This window comes from Pristis pectinata, chromosome 8, assembly GCF_009764475.1.
Source record: "Pristis pectinata isolate sPriPec2 chromosome 8, sPriPec2.1.pri, whole genome shotgun sequence".
Classification (NCBI taxonomy): Eukaryota; Metazoa; Chordata; class Chondrichthyes; order Rhinopristiformes; family Pristidae; genus Pristis; species Pristis pectinata.
Genome location: NC_067412.1, coordinates 40,897,333 through 40,915,375, shown reverse-complemented (window position 1 = coordinate 40,915,375; position 18,043 = coordinate 40,897,333). Strand labels below are relative to the sequence as shown.

Here is an 18,043-nt window from a genome sequence, read left to right as displayed (position 1 = left end):
AAGAGAGTCGCAAGGCCATGAGGAAAGGGTGGCGGAGATAAGGCTCACTAGATGACCTTACGCAGAGCCAACATTGACTCGATGGGCCAAGCACCCCCTTCCTGGGCTCTCACCATCCTGCCATGGAAACGGAGTCCCTGAGCATGCGCGTTGCCATTACTGATCCTGCGCCGTGCGCGTGTACGCGGCGCCGGACGTACCGGGCGGGCGCGTGTCCGATGTGACGTGCCGCGCCGCGCCGCACGTGTGTTGTCTCCGTCGTTTGTGGCTTTCGGGAAGTGAGTGAGACAGGGTTGTGGATGCTGCTCGGTCCGGTCCGGTCCGGGGTCGGAGGGGGGAAGGGGAAGGGGAAGGGGAGGGGGTGGGTGGTGAGAGAGCGGATGGGGTCGGGAGAGAAAAGGGGGAAGGAGGAGAGAGAGAGAGAGGGGGTGATCGATGCGGGTTGGGGGAGGGCAGTGGAACAATCGAACTAGTAGGCCACTTGGCACCTCAAGCATGCTGCACCGGTTCATTGGATTGGAATTGGTTTATTGTTATCATATGTACTGAGATACACTGAAAAGCTTAGTTTTGCAAGCCATCCATACAGATCAGTTCAAAACATATGTGCATTGAGATAATACAGGGTAAACACAATAACGGAATGCAGAATATAGTGCTACAGTAACAGTTACAGAGAAAGTGCAGTGCAGGTAGACAATAAGGTGCAAGGGCCACGACGAAGTAGATTGTGAGGTCAAGAGTTCATCATTAATATATAAGAGGTCTGTTCAAAATTCTTATAACAGCCGGATAAAAGCTGTCCATGGCTAAACTGATAGTAACCTCATTCTGCATTTACACCATAACCTTTAACCACTTGGTTATCTTTATCTGCCTTAATAAGATCCAAAAGCTCCGCTTCCATTCCTTCCATCGTTCCAAAGACAACTCTCAGGGGAAAAAAAACCTCCTCTTATCTCTGCTTTAAATGAGTGACCCTTTTTCATTAAAAATGTACCCCTCCCCCAATAGTTTTGGATTCTCTCGTGAGGAAATACCTTCTCCAAATCCATCCCGTCAAGACCTTTTGGAATCATGTATATTTTAATCAAGTTCTCTCTCACTCTTCTCAACTTCAACATGTACAAACCTAATCTGCACGAGCTTTTCTCATGAGACAACCGCTCTATGCCAGATGTTAGTCTAGTACACATTGGAAATGCTTGTAACACATTAACATCCTACTTTAATTAAAGAACAACACTATACATAGTGCACCAGGTTGGTCTCACTAATGCCCTACATAACTGAAACTTCACCTCTCTATTTTTGTATTCCATTCCCTTAGCAATAAGCAAGAACATTTGGTAGCTTTCTGAATTACTTATCTATGTACTAGTTTTTTGCGAATCATGTATACCCAGGACATCAAGATCCTTCTGCATCTCTGAGGTTTGTAATCTCTCACCATTTGCTTTGGATAATATCCATTTCTTATTGTTCCTGCTAAAATGAACAATTTCAAATTTTCTCTCATTGTACTTCATTTGCCAAATCTTTGCCCACTCAGTTAAACTCTCTGTATTCCTTTATCATCTCTGTATCCTCTTCAGCTTACTTTCCCATTTATCTTTCTGACAGCAAATTTTACCAACCATACCCTTCGTCCCTTCAAAGTCAAGTTTATTGTCATATGCACAAGTATATGTATGTACAGATGCAATGAAAAACTTAGTTGTGGCAGCATCACAGGCACGTAGCATCAGATACATGACATTCACAAGAAAAATATTAACAAAATTATACAAGAAAGAACACAATTAGAGCATAAAAAATCAAAGTCCATTGTAGCGCAAAGTGGTCATAGTGTTACTATACTGAGGTAGTGATTAGGGTTGTGCAGGTTGGTTCAAGAACTGCATGTTTGAAGGAAAGTAGTTGTTCTTGAACCTGGTGGTGTGGGACTAAAGGCTTCTGTTCCCTCCTGCCTGCTGGCAGCTATGAGAAGATGTCATGGCGCAGACGGTGGGGATCTTTGATGATAGATGTTACCTTCTTGAGGCGTGGCCTCATGTAGAGACTTCCGATGGTGGGGAAGGATGTGACAGTGATGTATTGGGCTGAGTCCACTACTCTCTGCAGCTTCTTATGTTCTGCACATTCACGTTGCTGTACTGGACCATGATGCAACCAGTCAGGATACTTTCAACAGTACATCTGTAGAAGTTTGTTAGGGTGTTCAGTGACATGCTGAACCTCCTTAACCTTCTAAGAAAGTAAAGATGCTGGTGCGCCTTCCGTGTGATTGCATCTATGTGCACTCAGGACAGGTCATCCGATATGTCAACGCCCAGGAATTTTAAGCTGCTGACCCTCTCCACTGCCAGTCCCCCAATTTAGACTGGTGCACGTTCACCTTTCTTCCCCTTCCTGAAGTCAGCAATCAGTTCTTTAGCTTTACTGATGTTGAGAGAGGTTGTTGCTGTGGCGCCTCTCAACCAGGTGTCCTATCTCACTCCTGTATGCTGACACATCACCATCTGTAACTCATCCAACAACAGTGGTGTCATTAGCAAATTTGTATATAGCATCGGAGCTGTGCTTACCACACAATCGTGTGTATAAGAAGTAGAGAAGACGGCTAAGCATGCAGCCTTGAGGTGCACCTGCGTTGATGGTCAGTGAGGAGGAGGCGTTGTTACCAATCCTCACTGATTGAGGTCTGCTGATGAGGAAGTCGAGGATCCAGTTGCAGAAGGAGGTACAGAGGCCCAGGTCTTCAAGATTGATGATGTCATTTGCATTAATTGTAAAAATTGAGGCTCCAGCACCAATCCTTAAAGCAGGCGAGTCATGCCAATGAGAAAAAAGATAAATTTATCACATTTGTCTAACAATACAGAAAGCATTTATTTGGCCCATTGCGTCTGCATTGGCCTTTGGAACAATCTCAGCAATCCCATTCCCTTATTTCTTTTTCTCTGACATCTATTCTTTTTCACATTATTTCCAGCCTGGTTCTCCTATCACTTATCTATACATGAAGGGCAATTTACAGCGGCCAATTAACCTACCAACTTGCACGTCCTTGGGCTGTGGGAGCAAATTGGAGCACACGGGAAGCCCACATAGTCAAGGGGAGAATGTCCAAGTCCAAACAGAAAGCATTGGAGGTCAGGATCAAACCCAGGTCGCTGAAGCTGTGAAGCACTGTTAATAGCTGCTGTGTCACCTGAACCTATCGATGCCTACTCTCTTACCTATTAGTTGGCTAATGTCTACACCTTCAATACTATAATTTCAAGCAAACTTATCTCCAAACTCTTAGACCTGGGACTCAGCACCTCCCTTTGCAACTGGATCCTTGACTACCTGAACAACAGACTGCAATCAGTAAGGATAGGCAGCAACTCCTCTGCCACGAATATTGTCAATACTGGTGCTCCACAAGGCTGTGTCCTCAGACTCCTACCCTACTCTATATACACTCATGACTATGTGGCCAGATTCTGCTCCAACTCCTACTACAAGTTTGTAAATGATACCACCATAGTGGGCCGTATCTCAAATAATGATGAGTTAGAGTACAGGATGGAGATAGAGAGCCTACTGACATGGTGTCATGACTACAACCTTTCCCTCAATGTCAGCAAAACAAAAGAACTAGTCATTGACTTCAGGAATGGGGGCGGTGCACATGCTCCTGTTTACATCCATGGTGCTGAGGTCGAGAGGGTTGAGAGTTTCAAGTACCGAGGAGTGAACATCACCAATAACCTGTCCTGGTCCAACCACATAGACGCCACAGCCAAGAAAGCTCACCAGTGCCTGTACTTCCTCAGGAGGCTAAAGAAATTTGGCATGTCCCCTTTGACCCTCACCAACTTTTATCGATACACCATAGAAAACATCCTATCCAGATTCATCATGGCTTGCTATGGCAACTGCTCTGCCCGTGACCACAAGACTACAGGCCGGTGAGCCTGACTTCGATTGTAGGGAAGTTACTGGGGGGAATTCTGAGGGACAAGATCTACCATCATTTGGATAATCCAGGCCTGATCAGGAATAGTCAGCATGGTTTTGTGCATGGGAGGTCATGTCTGACGAATCTTTGGAGTTTTTGAAGGGGTAACTAAGGGGACAGATGAAGGTCAGGCAGTGGATGTTGTCAATATGGACTTTAGTAAGGCCTTTGACAAGGTCCTGCATGTCAGGCTGATCTGGAAGGTTAGGGTCGCATGGGATTCAGGGGGAGCTAGCGAGGTGGGTTCAGAATTTGGCCCGACGATGGGAAGCAGAGGGTGATGGTGAAGGTCAATTCTCCGACTAGGGGCCTGTGACTAGTGGGGTGCCCCAGGGGTCAGTGTTGGGACCTCTGTAGATGTATATAAATCATTATGTATATAAATGAATTGGATATGAATGTACCTGGCAGGATTAGCAAATTTGCTGATGATGCTAAATTAGGGGATCTTGTTGATAGTGAAGCAGATTACGATGAATTACAAAGAGATCTTGATCAGTTAGGGAGATGGTCTGAGGAATGGCAAATGGTTTTCAACTCAGATAAATGTGAGGTGATGGATTTTGGACATTCAAACCAGGTTAGGACTTATGCAGTGAACGGCAGGGCACTGACAAGTGTTGTTGAACAGAGGGACCTAGGAGTACAAGTGCACAGTTCACTGAAAGTGGCTGCACAAGTAGACAGGGTGGTGAAGAACGTGTTTAGCGTGCTGGCCTTCATTAGTCAGGGCATCGAGTTTAGGAGTAGGGGCATTATGTTGCAGTTATATAAGTCAATGGTGAGGCCGCATTTGGAGTATTGTGCACAGTTTTGGTCACCCTGTTATCGGAAAGACATTGTCAAGCTGGAGAGGGTGCAGATGAGATTTACAAGGATGCTGCCTAGACTAGAAGGCCAGAGTTATAGGGAGAGGTTGGCCACGCTGGATCTTTATTCCTTGGAGTGCATGAGAATGAGGGGTGACCTCATAGAAGCTTATAAAATCATGGGGGTTATGGATTAGGTGGATGGTCATAGTCTTTTCCCTAGGGTTGGGGAGTCCAAAACTAGAGGGCACAGATACAAAATGAGAGGAGAGCTTTAAAAGAGACGTGAGAGATAACTTCTCTGCACAGAGGGTTGTGAGTACCTGGAATGAGCTACCAGAGGCAGTGGTCGAAGTGAGTACAATTGCAACATTTAAGAGGAATTTGGATAGGTACGTGGAGGGGAGGGGCTTGGAGGGTTATGTGCCAAACACAGGCAACTGGGACTAAGTAGAGAGGATGCTGTGGTTGGAATGGACCAGTTGGGTCAAAGGGCCTGTTTCTGTGCTGTATTTCTCTAAGAAACTGCAGAGAGTTGTGAACACAGCTCAGCACGTCATGGAAACCAGCCTCCCCTCCATGGACTCTGTCTACACTTATTGCTGCCTTGGTAAAGCAGTCAACATAATCGAAGACCCTACCCACTCTGTACATTATCTCTTTCCCCCCTCCATTGGGCAGAAGATACAAAAGCCTGAAAGCACATACCACCAGGCTCAAGGACAGCTTCTATCCTGTTGTTATAAGACTATTGAATGGTTCACTAGTACGGTAAGATGGACTCTTGACCTCATACTCTACCTCGTTATGACCTTGCACCTTATTGTCCACCTACACTTTCTCTGCAACTGTTACACTTTATTCTGCATTCTGTTTTTTTTAATTAAATTTTAAATTTTAAAAAAAAATTTATTTACAGCGTGGTAACAGGCCCTTCCAGTCCAATGAGTCTGCGCCGCCCATTTTAAACCCAAATTGACCTACCCTTACGACTTTTAGAATGTGGGAGGAAACCGGAGCACCCGGAGGAAACCCACGCAGACACGGGAGAACGTACAAACTCCTTACAGACAGCGATGGGAATCAAACCCCGATCGCTGGCACTGTAATAGTGTCGCGCTAACTGCTATGCTACCCTACTACCTCGATGCACTGTTGTAATGAATTGATCTGTATGAACGGTATGCAAGACGTGTTTTTCACTGTACCTCATTATATGTGACAATAATAAACCAATTTACTAATTTATCCACACCAACATGCTATCTCTTACACCGTGAATATTTATGGAAGGATGTGGAAGGTGCTGTAGATGGTGACAGGTGGATATTGGTATTGGTTTATTATTGTTATATATACAGAGATACAGTGAAAAACTTGTGTGTCCCATCCAGACAGATCGTGCCATACATAATAACATCGAGGTAGTAAAAAGAAAACAGAATGCAGAATATAGTGTTACAGAGCTAGAGCAGTGCAGGAAGACAAGTGCACGGGCGACGACGAGGTAGATTGGGAGATCAAGAGATTATCTTTTAGCGTTGAGGGGTCCATTCAGGAGTCTAATAACAGCAGGGTAGAAGCTGTCCTTGAATCTGGTGGTACATGCTCGCAGGCTTTTGTATCTTCTGCCCAACAGGAGAGGTGAGAAGAGAGAATAACTGGGGTGGGAAGGGTCCTGGATTATGTTAGCTGCTTTGCTGAGGCAGCAGGAAGTTAGATGGAGTCAGTGGAGGGGAGGCTGGTTGGTGTGATGGACTGGGCTGTGTTCACAACTCTCTGCAATTTCTTGCAGTCTTGGGCCGAGCAGTTGCCATGCCAAGCTGTGATGCATCGGGATAGGATGCTTTCTATGGTGCATCTATAAAACTTGGTAAGAGTCATCGGGGTATGCTGCGTTTCCTTAGCCTTCTGAGGAAGTAGAGGTGTTGATGTTTTGGCTGTAGCATCCATGTGGTTGGACCAGGACAAATTGTTGGTGATAGTTACACCTAGGAACTTGGAGCTCTCAACTATCTCTACCTCAGCACCATTGATACAGACAGGCATATACTCTGCCCTGCTTCCTGAAGTCAATGACCAGCACCTTCGTTTTGCTGACATTGAGGGAAAGGTGACACCATGCCAATAGACTCTCTATCTCCTTCCTGTCCTCCACCTCGTTCACCTTGTTGTCTATGGGGGGGTGTGGGGAGGGGGGCGAGGGAAGGATATTGGGGAAGGGAAGATGATAGAAGGATATTGAAGGACAGTGGAAGATATGGGGGCGTCAAGAGTTTTTGGAAGGATATGGGTCTGTATAGGTGGTGGAAGGATGGGATTGACAGGAGGATAAAGGCTACAAGAGAAAAATCTGGGGGATTGGCAGAAGGATATATGAGGCTCAAGGGGAGGGGCAACAGAAGTATGTGGTTGTTGTCATGGAAGTGGGGAGGGGTGCAGCATCAAACAACGAGCAAATGGCTGGGGCCATGGGTTGGGTTGAAAACAGCCATCAGGGTGAGTATAGATGGCAGTGAGGGAATGGGCATCTCTGCCGGTGAGTGGAGAGTAAAGCAGCTCAGTCAGGACGTTTGGAACCACTCACTACAGGCCAGTGGGCCTTCATGGGTTCCTGATGTTAATGTGTCCACTGCTTCCAGGTCATCCCAAAGTGTTTTTGCAGCCTGTGGAGCACTCTCTGAAGACTGGTCACTGTTCTCGGAAATCTATCTATGCATGGCAAGATCCCACAAAGAGAAAGCTTGTAATGACACCACTATCTGTGTAGATGATCCTCTGCTTTTTGAAATGGTGCCAGGGGATCCGTCTAAATTTAACATCCTAGTCTCTGGGGAGGGTCTTGAACCCCTAATTTCTGGGGTTCAGGGGATGGAAAGACTGGATTACTTACACATCTATACCAGAAACCTGGACTACTAAACCCAATGTGAACTTGATGCACATTTATGTGAAATTATTTTCCTCCCGCCCACCAAATGTGCAGTCTGAGACCTGAGGCAACTAAACTTGTGCATCTTGCCTGGGAACCTGTATTCTTTGCCAGTATTAATAAATGATGGGTGAAATGCAGCTGGAATAGGAACTATCTGATATCTTGAAAATACATTGATTTGAATTTTTTTTCAATTTAGATAAGGACCTCTTGAATACCGTGGCTCTTAAGACTGTAATTGGATTGGAAACACCCAGCGCATCATTCTGAGAGGTTTTATGGCAGCAGAAAGCATCGTCAGGTCTAAGCAGGCTGCTGAAGCCATTGGTGGAATCCTTACGGAGGTTGTGTGTACAATATTCAGTGATCACATCTTTGTGGTGGTCACACAGTATGGCAAAATAGGGACATTGATCTCTGTGACACCACATATTGTTGCAAATGAGATTGGCAAACCCACTTTTAGTACAAAAATCTTAATGGGGAAAGATGAGGTAAGAAAATTGTTAAGAAATAGAGGCTATAAGATAAGTACTAAAAGTTACTTCTATTTATATAATATTTTTAATGTAGTAAAATTGACCTTAAAACAAATCCAAATGAATACCAGCCTTTGGTTGTAATAGCTAGAACGTATTTTAAGTGTAAGTTCTTGAGGTTATTCACATATTCCTACAACTATCATGGTAAAGAGTGTCCATTTCTGATCCTTAGAATAAAAAGGCTATAGAAATACTGGTGAAACTGCAAAAAGCACTCACAAGAATGATACTGAGCTAGCTTCTGAAAAGACTGAACATTTTGGGTATCTTTCCTTTAAAACATCAAAGGCCAAGGAGTGACTACAAGAGGGATTTTAGCATTATGAAGGGGCATTCACAGCAAAAATTAACTCAAGGATAATTGTGAATATAAAATAATATTGAGTAAATCCATTCAGCATACAGAAGAAATTCCATCCATGAATGGTTAGAATGTGGAACTTGTTGCTCCATGCAGATGAATTTAAGGTGAAGCTTGGTGGTTACGTGAAGGATAAATCAAGAGAAGGATGCTGGTAGGATTGATGTGGGCTGAGGAGGTGACTTGTGTGGAGTATGAAAATAGTGTGAACTCTTTGGCATAAATGGCCTGTTTCTTTGTTGTATGTTGAATTCCGTTTTATGCTGCCTTTGATTGAACACCATAACCTAGATACACTGTGTACATGCACAACTTTGCTTTGTACTTTATTAGTTCTGTTCTAGTGGAGAGCTTATGTAACCAAGCAATGTAATCTCACAGATTCTTTCTTATTCAGTCTTGTGCATGCTATATGTTAAAAGAATGTCAGTTGCATTGGAATGTAGGAGGGACTTGATGTATTAACTATTTGAACTTTGGAAGCAGTTTGAAGTCTTCAGATGTCTTTATTCATATGGTTAATCTGAGATAAATCTGAATCGGGATCTTTGAAGTAAAATTGCAGTAACCCAATGCATAAGCTGAGCCTCAAAGAAAAATTGCAAAGAGTGTATAAGGATTAATCTTGTTGGTGTTCTGAAGCTTTGTTGGAATTAAATACTGGAAGACAACTGAGTGATTTAATGAAACTAAGCAAAACTTAACAAAATTTATATTTACCACCTAAAGCAATAAAAAATGGTAACAAGGTGCTTCATGTAGCATCCAAACAGTATTGAATGAGCCAGATGAGATATTTGGGTAGAGTTGGGTTTTATAGAGTGCCTTAAAAAAATTGACGAATGCTTAGAGAAGAAATTCTGAAGCTTACAGTCTTGGTGATTGAAACTACAGTCACTGTTGCTGAAGCCATTGTTAAATCTGGGGATGCACAGAGGTGCATATTTTGGTGGAATACAAGGCTGGAATTGATTGTGGAATTTTTGAGACAAGGGAGGATTATGAATAGATTTTATGAAGATGGGACAGGATCCTGACAAAAGAGAACTGTTCACAATCTCAGCTAAAGGCCAGGAGGGAAGTTGAGAAGTCAGCAGTATAGTGGGAATGGAAGTAGGGGAGCAGGAGTATCTTTCTTGGGCAGGAGGTTTGGAGAGCAGATGAGGGAAAACAAGAGAAAGATGAGAGATGGGATTGGTGGGGGAATGTGGTGACATTCAAAATTTGTCCTGGTGAACTTGGGAAGCAGGGAAAGAGGTAACAGTAGCAGATGGCATCTTCTCAGTCTTAGGGACAAAGAGGTCCATCAGCATTTTACTAAGGGACACAGAAAGCAGAGTTTAAGAAGCCTGAAGTTCCAGGATGATTCTGGAAAAGTCAGCAGTTTTCGGTTTGTAAGACAAGCTTTTCACTGTACCTGGGTACAAGTGACAATAACAAACCAATACCAATAAATGAAAAAATCTTGACATTGTTTTATTTGATCCAACCACATCTGATGGTGAATGGCTAAACCGATTGTTCAGTATCACCAGTTTAAACATATGTCCCTTAAACTTAAGAGAGCAGATGTGAGAGGTACATCTGTAGAGTAGTTAGGGCAAGAAATGAAGATTTAGTGACAACTAGAGTGTCAAAAGTAAAGGCGTGGGCTTGGGTCTGTAGCTGCACAGAATTTGAAGTGAATGGAATGATAAGGGCTCGACAGTTGAGTGTTTGAAAGTCCAGATGTAAGTGAACTGGGGTTTATCTTTTCTGTATCAAATATAGAAAATATTATTGTAAGAGCAAAGGATGTCATGGATGGAGAATAATGAATGAAAGATTAGGGATGAAGATTATGGAAATAGTTGGCTAAAACCCAGTCAGGTTTTATCAGAAAAACTGTAGAGAAAGGAAAGTAATGGGGATGAAGTATCTTCAGGAGAATTGTATTGAAGAGCTGTTGAACATTTGTAAGCATTAACTCCTGCAAGGGGAAAAGGTACTTTGTTAAAACATCAGATGTGACAAGACCTGAAATTATTGCAACAGGACGTATGTTTAAGGGACCTTTATTCAGGCATTTAAATAGACAAGACATAGAAGGATGTAGAGCTAATGTAGATGGGCCAACTGATTGTCATGGACGTGGTAGGCTGAAGAGCTTGTTTCTGTGCTGTGCAGTTCTATCACTCTATGAACATATCCAGTGCAAGTGCTTTAGGGTCTCGGCAAGCTCCTGCTCTGTCATTGGACTCCATGCAGAGTCCAGTGGTAGATCATAGCTATGAAATGGCTGAAAGATCTTGGACTGTAAGTTTAAGACTTGTGGACTCACGTGGAAGACCCAAGATTTGCCAGTCAGCTCTTGTGTGGAGAAATACTGGCAGAACTCCACAAAGTCCAGATCTTTGTTCTGTGTGATCTTCCTATATCCCTACAGTTTTTGCATCTTTCCGGTTTCTAATAATGTCTCATAAGTTTTCAATTAGTTACCAACCTTTTCCTTCCAATCTCATGCCCTCCTTTTATTACGTTCTAAAATATAAATACAGTTCACTTGTCTTCCAGTTCTGATTGAATCTTTTTAGGAGCCCTGCTTACACTCTGACCTTGCAGATTATAACATTTTGTATGTATCTTATGATCAGTGCATTTGGACACTTTCTCACTTCAGTCTTCCCCAATTCCCTTGTGGAATGCTGAACTATCTCTGTATATCTTTCTTATCATTTCAAATTATTCTGCCGGACTGATTAGAAATAATGTTAATGTCTGTTTTTTTTTCAGCCTCTGATCCACGTGTATGCAAAGCACCTTGTAACGTTCGTGTGTGAGGAGTCTGGCAACAAACCAGTGCTACTTGCGCTATCTCTGAAAGATGCAAACTTGGACAGTATTAAATCCATCAAACAGTTGATTCAGAGTTGCAGACTCTGGTGAAAATGTTTGCAAAATGTCAGGGTTGAAACTGATAAAATGTTAGTAAAAGAATACTGACTTTATTCCACCTTGGTAAGGACATCAAAAAAAATGCATTTTACAACTCAAATAAGGTTTTTTTAACTAGAGGAAATATGTTGCTAATTGGAAAAGAGGAGCACTCTTTAAATCTTATTTTTGATCTTTTCGAGTTCAACAACGAGCTAACCTTTGTTTTCAGTTGAGGAAGACCACTGTAACAGTTTGCAGAGAAATCAGTACCATCCTGATGGTAATTAAGAGTGATGTATTCTTTGCTGTACCTGGGAATGGAGAGTCCAGATGCAACACTAATTATGGTGAGACAATTGGCTTTTCATTCCAGTTCCCAGTGTTCAAGATGAAAAGAGTAGAAGAGAAATGCAGAAATGTAAATTTCAAAAATATTGGAATAAAAGTATATGGGGGTAAAGTCCAATATTGAGTCAGTTGTTGCCTGGTGTCTGGTGTTTCCAATCTATATGTTTAAGAGCTGGTAAACTAGTGCCTTCTCCTGCATCTGAGCTGTTATATTCTGTATTGACTTATTTGGTGCCCATCACAAGGTCTTGTTAAGTGCTTCTTGACCTTGTATTGTGATTTCAAGGAAAAGGTCACAAGACTTCTTAGGTCTGCTTAGCCTTACTCGGCTGCTGCGTTCTACAGCTTCATGTGGTGTGGATCCAGGCTCTTCAGCAAGGGTTGAATGCACACTCCAGGCTGACACCACATTTTTAATGAATCACAGATTAATAATTTTGTCGATAAGAAAGCTGCAATTGAGGCATAACTTTGGCCGCTAAAAATTCATGATTAAATGTATTCAGTCAATCACATTTTCGCTGTTTGGGATATTTCAGGGCTTCATCCTCAGTCCTTTCTTCACCTTTTAAATGACTGAACTCTGCTGATGTCAGATAGGGCAGTATGAGAACAACAGTATCACTACATTTTGTTTTACCTTGCTAATGTTGTTGTCAGTTCCTCCATGTTAACAAAAATGCACATAAACTTTGTTCACATTTTGATGCACTTGTATCTATGGGTGCTGCTGCTGATAAAAGTAATTTCAAGGAAGAATTTTTTTCCCCAAGGCAGAAGGAAATGTTTTTTATTTTAATTATGACTAAAAATGATTTATTTAACATTAGTACACTTCTTTGGTCATTACAATTTTATTTTTGTTTTTGTACAATGACTTTGATACCTGTGGCCCAGTAGAGGCTAGTCCTACACAATTTCAGATCTCAGGCTATGATCTTCCTGCCATGCTTAGTTTCTCTGGTGTATTGACTACAGACTAATTTCATGTTTTGGCTAACCCCATATGTTAATTTCCCTGATGGATTACTGGATGGGTTTGCATCTTGCATACTTCCCAACACTGAAATGCCAGCTTCCTACATCCTTTTCTCCTGGGCACTTCTCATCAAGATTAAGCCACTGCCAGAGGCTAAAAGAATGGAAATTCTGCATAAATGCAAGTTATCCAATGTAAGTATGTTGTATAAACTGCAGTATTGGGTGTACAGTGTTCACGCGAAATCTTCCACCAGACAACATTTTTGTGATTATAGTAACATATTGATTGTGCTTAATTATTTTTGGAGAATGAAACAAGGAATCATAATCATGCTCTTTTGCCTATTACGGAGACATCTGTTTAAATTTCAAAATGTTGGAAAACATTTTCAGAGCAATGCATTTCTGTAAGGGAAGTTGTCAGAACTTGTACTTTACTTTGATATCCTTTTGTTTGTTTTTAATGGTTTACCTATCAACTATTAATTTATTTTCTTGACATTTCTCTGAACAATTACTTACTTTTATGCAGTACTTTTAAATATGACAAAATGTCTCAAGGCACTTCACTAGTGTTAACAAAAAATATTAATTGTGCCATACGGGGAAACGTTATGGTAGATAACAAAGCTTGGTCAAACAAATAGGTTTTAAGGAGCTTCTTTAAGAAGGGAACAAACAGCAGTTTAGGGAAAGAATTCCAGACCTTTCTTGGGAGTCTGAAGTATGGCTGATGATGCTGGAACTATTTATTCAAGGTTTCGAGTGACTGGATTTGGGAGAAGCATAGCCATCTTGGAGGGTAAGAGGAGATTACAGTGATGGGAAAAGAAAAGCCCAAAGAGAGATTTGAAAACGGATGAGAATTTTAAGATGTTGCTCAGCCAAGAATCATGGTGGGTCAGTGGATGTATGGTAATGAATAAATGGACAATTTAATAGATTTGAATGAAATCACGTAAGTGCAATCCTACCCAAAAAAAAGCATTGTAGAAGGATGGTGGTCAATCAGGGCAATGGCCATTGATGTCGAGGATGAAACTGATAAACTACCATTCCTCTCTGTATTGGAAAATATTGACAGCTTGATTTGGTTCCAAATGCTACCTGATATTTTGCACAAGTAGGGATTCTTCATGGTGAACCATGATGATGAGCATTAATCTCTTTGACTATTGGAATATCATTTCAGAACCCCACCTTCCTCCATGCTCATACGAGTGAATCTTCTAACTGAAGCTGCAGCCTGGCAATCTGGAACAATTTTCTGAGCTAATGACTGTGCTGCTTGCATAACTTCTACTTGTGCAGCCTTTTAACATAGAATCATTCTCCCAAGGCATCTCACAAGAGTATCAAACAAAAAACTAAGGCCAAATGACAGGGATAATTAATAATATCTTGGCCAAGCAGGTTTTAAAGAGCATGCTGAAGAACAAAAAAAAGCAGAGCGGTATAGGGAGGTAATTTCAGAAGCAGCTGAAGACATAGCTGACAATGATGAACCAAATACAATTTGGGAAGAGCAAGAAGTCAAAATTACAGGGGCTTGGATATGTCATTGAGTTGGGTGAGATTACAGAAATGGGGGAAGTGAGACTACGGAGGAATTTGATAACAAAGACGAGAACTTTAAACACAAGACTTGAGTTAGTGTAGGGCTGCAAGCACAGGTATATTGAACCACTGTCCCACCTAACTGAATGCAAAGGATATCATGGGGATTTCCTCAATCTACATGCATTGGTGTGGGCATTCCTACTGCCTCTTCCACTATCTTTACACTCTGGAATGAGCAAGATGCTAGAATTAGAAGCACACAGATATCTCTGTGGTTATGGCACTAGAGTGAGATTGCCAAATTAAAGTCAAAGTTAAGTTTATTGTCATATGCACAAATACATGGATACACAGGTGCAATGAAAAACTTACTTGCTAATTAGTGATAGTGAATCAGCTTTGTATATGGGATTCTTGGCTACTGTGAAGTGCTTAGGGCTTCCTTAACATTCTGAGTCTCTATTAATAATCCAGAGAACGTTGGCATAAGATTCTGAAAAAAACTGATGTCGTGAAATTTGAATTCAGTTTTTAAACGTGAACAGGAAGTTGTAAGTTCATCATAAAACCAAAGTGCTTCATTAACCAATTTCAGAGGAAGGAAACCTGCCGTCCTTACCTGCTCTGACTATATGTGAACCCACTCCCACACTAAATAGTTGACTCTTAACTGCCCTCTGAAAGATTGAGGGAGTCATTTGGTCAAATTAAAACTACTATCAGAAGTTCAGAGGGATCTAGATGTTCCAGTGCATGAATCACAAAAGTTAGCAGGTAGGTGTTGGCCTTTATTGGGAAGCAGTTAAGAGTTTGTAATAGGGAGGTTTTGTTACAATTGTACAGGGTGTTAGGCCACACCTGGAATACCGTCACAATTTTGGTTCCCTTACCCAAAAAGGGATACAGTAGCACTGGAGGCAGTCCAAAGGATATTCATCAGGCTAATTCCCAGGATGACAGGGTTGTCCAGTCAAGAGAGGCTAGACAGTTTGGGTCTGTATTCCTTGGAGTTTAGAAGAATGAAGGATGACCTTATTCAATCATATCAGATCCTATGGGGACTTAACAGGGTAGATGTCGAGATGTTTTCACTATTGGGAGAGTCATGAACAAGGGGACATAGCTACAAAATAAGGGACTGGTCATTTAAAAATGAGGTACATAGAAATGTCTTCTCTCAGATGGTAGTGAATCTCTGGAATCCTCTGCCTGAGGTAGTGGAGGCCAGATCATTAGATATATTTAAGGTGGAGGTAGATGAACATTTGAAAGATTTATGGGAAACTGGCATAGAATTGAGGCCAGCATAGATCAGCCAAGAGCAGTATTGAATAGCATGGCAGCCTTGAGGGGCCTGGTGGTCTACTCCTGCTCTTATGTTCTCATGTACAAGATGATCCACCCCCGGTTGTTGAATAAATGACACATTTGCCAGTAACTCCTCCGTCTCAAGAATTATACTTAAAAAGGGAAAGCGTTAAAGTCTGAAACTGCACCATCTTACGAATAAACCTGATTACAACTAATTTCTGAAAGCTAGCAGCTTGCTTGTGCTAATGCACCTGGCATCTCTGATTAGGATGATGGGTACACCAGGGATTGCTTATACATTGTGTCTGATTTAGAATAACCTGCTCTGTTGACAGTTAACTAATTAAAGTTAAGTATTTCTATCAGAAACCTTGCATTTTATTACAACTATATAAACAACAGCTGACAGATTTTTCATCAGACAGCTCATTTCTATCACAGTTGATATACAGTAATTAAAACCTAACTGGATCCCCTCCACTCTTCTTCTCTTAGGCATCACTTAACTTAATTAATTATCACAGCAGTCAATTAAAAAAATCATACATTTTTTGATAGCATGGTTAGTTCATACAATTTTCTTATATCAATGGATTCAAAATTACATTTAAATCTGTTACAATATGATTAATGTTCTTTCTGCCTGTGAGGGTGCTGACTGAAATAAAATTGGAAGTGTGACAATATGTATTGCCAGAGAAAAACTGATACTTCAAAAAAATGTGAACGTAATAATGGATCTGTCTTCTTGTTTCCTAAATCATAGGCATACAGATACAATGCTCAGATATCTGCTCATTTCCAGGGAAACTATTGGTCATTTGATGTGTACAAGGACAAACTGTGTCCCGAAAACACATGTATTTGGAATTTTATTGCATTTGTTTTTCTGCCTGTTACAAGTCTGTGCCTCCTGTTATGACATTATTTTGGGTGGGTGGAAGTGTCTTTTGAGAGTAGAACATTTGCACGGGATCCTTAGAAGTACTTAAGCAAAATTCCAGACATGGAATCCTTGGAGTAGTCAGTACAAACATATGAATTAGGAGCAGGGGTAGATCACCCATTCCCTGAAACCTGAACATTGAATTCCCTAACCTCCGGTAAACTGTTCCCCCTCTGTCCCTTCTCTCTCCTCCAGATTACCCAGTTCTTACTACATTCACCCAGCCCCCAAGACACTGTTTCTTTCCTCTCCTCCACCCTCTCCATCTGGCCATCACCCACACACTCCTCCCTCTGGTTCCCCTCCCCCTTCCTCACTCGATTCCATGCTCCACCTTCCTCTCCTATCAGATTCCATCATCTTCAACCCTTTGTCACTTCCACCCATCACCTCCCAGCTTCTGGCACTATTTACACTCTCCCCTCCTCTGCCTGCCTATACTGGCTTTCTCCCCCATATCTTTCAGTGCAAATGAAGGGTCTCGAGGCGAAACGTCGACTTCCCATTTCCCTCCACAGATGCTGCCTGACCTGTTGAGTTCTTCCAGCATCTTGTGTGTTGTTCCATATTCCAGCATCTGCACTCTCTTGTGTCTCCCTCAAGCCTGCTCTGCCATTCAGTAGGATTGTTGCTGATCTCATTGTAACACAACTCATTCCTGTCTACACTCGATAACCTTTCACTCCCTTGCTGGTCAAGAATCTATCTACTTCTCCCTTAAAAATACTCGAAGACTACTTCCACTGTCCTTTGAAGAGCATTCCAAAGCTTCATAATCCTCTGAAAGAAAAAAAAGTCTTTAATGGGCAACTCCTTATTTTTAAACAGTGAACCCTAGTTCTAGATTTTTTCATGAGGGAATACTCTCCACATCCATTCTTGTTAAGGTCCACTCTTGTCACCTTCCAAATTCCAGAGAATACATGCCTAACCTTGCCAACATTTCCTCATAAGCCAACCTACCCATTCTAGATATTAGTCTAGAAAACTCTTCCCGAACAGCTTCCAAAGCATTCACATCGTCATGTTAAAAGAGACCAATATGGTTTACAGTACTCCAGATGTAACAGAATTAGGTTTATTATCACTGACTTATATGTCAATGAAATTTGTTGTTTTGCGGCAGTAGTACAGTGTAAGACATAAAGTTACTATAAATTACAAAATAAATAAATAGTGCAAAAATCTCACCTTTATGTGGGATTCCAAGGAGTCCTGTTCCAGAGTCTTGAATATACAATCTAGACAGGCATTCCATTGCTATTTGTGGGAGCTTGGTGTGTGTATATTGGTTGTTGTGTTTCATGCGTTCCAATAGCGACTAC

General features: G+C 41.7%; 2 protein-coding genes across 4 annotated transcripts in view; both read left to right on the top strand.

The window, feature by feature from the left end:
- Positions 1-210: 210 nt before the first annotated feature.
- On the top strand, positions 211-12,038 carry psmg3 (proteasome (prosome, macropain) assembly chaperone 3). 3 transcript variants are annotated; one of them, XM_052021878.1, is made up of 4 exons: positions 227-278; positions 6,614-6,691; positions 7,953-8,247; positions 11,429-12,038. In XM_052021878.1, exons 3-4 carry the CDS (start codon positions 8,032-8,034, stop codon positions 11,579-11,581), a joined length of 369 nt encoding a protein of 122 aa, XP_051877838.1. In that variant the 5' UTR covers positions 227-278; positions 6,614-6,691; positions 7,953-8,031; the 3' UTR covers positions 11,582-12,038. The 3 variants fall into 3 exon arrangements, with proteins under 3 accessions (XP_051877839.1, XP_051877838.1, XP_051877840.1); XM_052021879.1 differs by lacking the exon at positions 6,614-6,691 and having other exon boundaries at positions 211-278; XM_052021880.1 differs by lacking the exons at positions 227-278; positions 6,614-6,691 and adding an exon at positions 3,494-3,512.
- A 679-nt stretch (positions 12,039-12,717) lies between these two features.
- The window catches only part of tmem184a (transmembrane protein 184a), a 67,313-nt gene continuing 61,987 nt past the window's right edge, over positions 12,718-18,043 (top strand). The window contains exon 1 of the mRNA XM_052021393.1: positions 12,718-13,093. Within this exon, the coding sequence (XP_051877353.1) occupies positions 12,908-13,093 (186 nt within the window). The 5' untranslated portion in view covers positions 12,718-12,907. The remainder of the gene's footprint in view (positions 13,094-18,043) is intronic.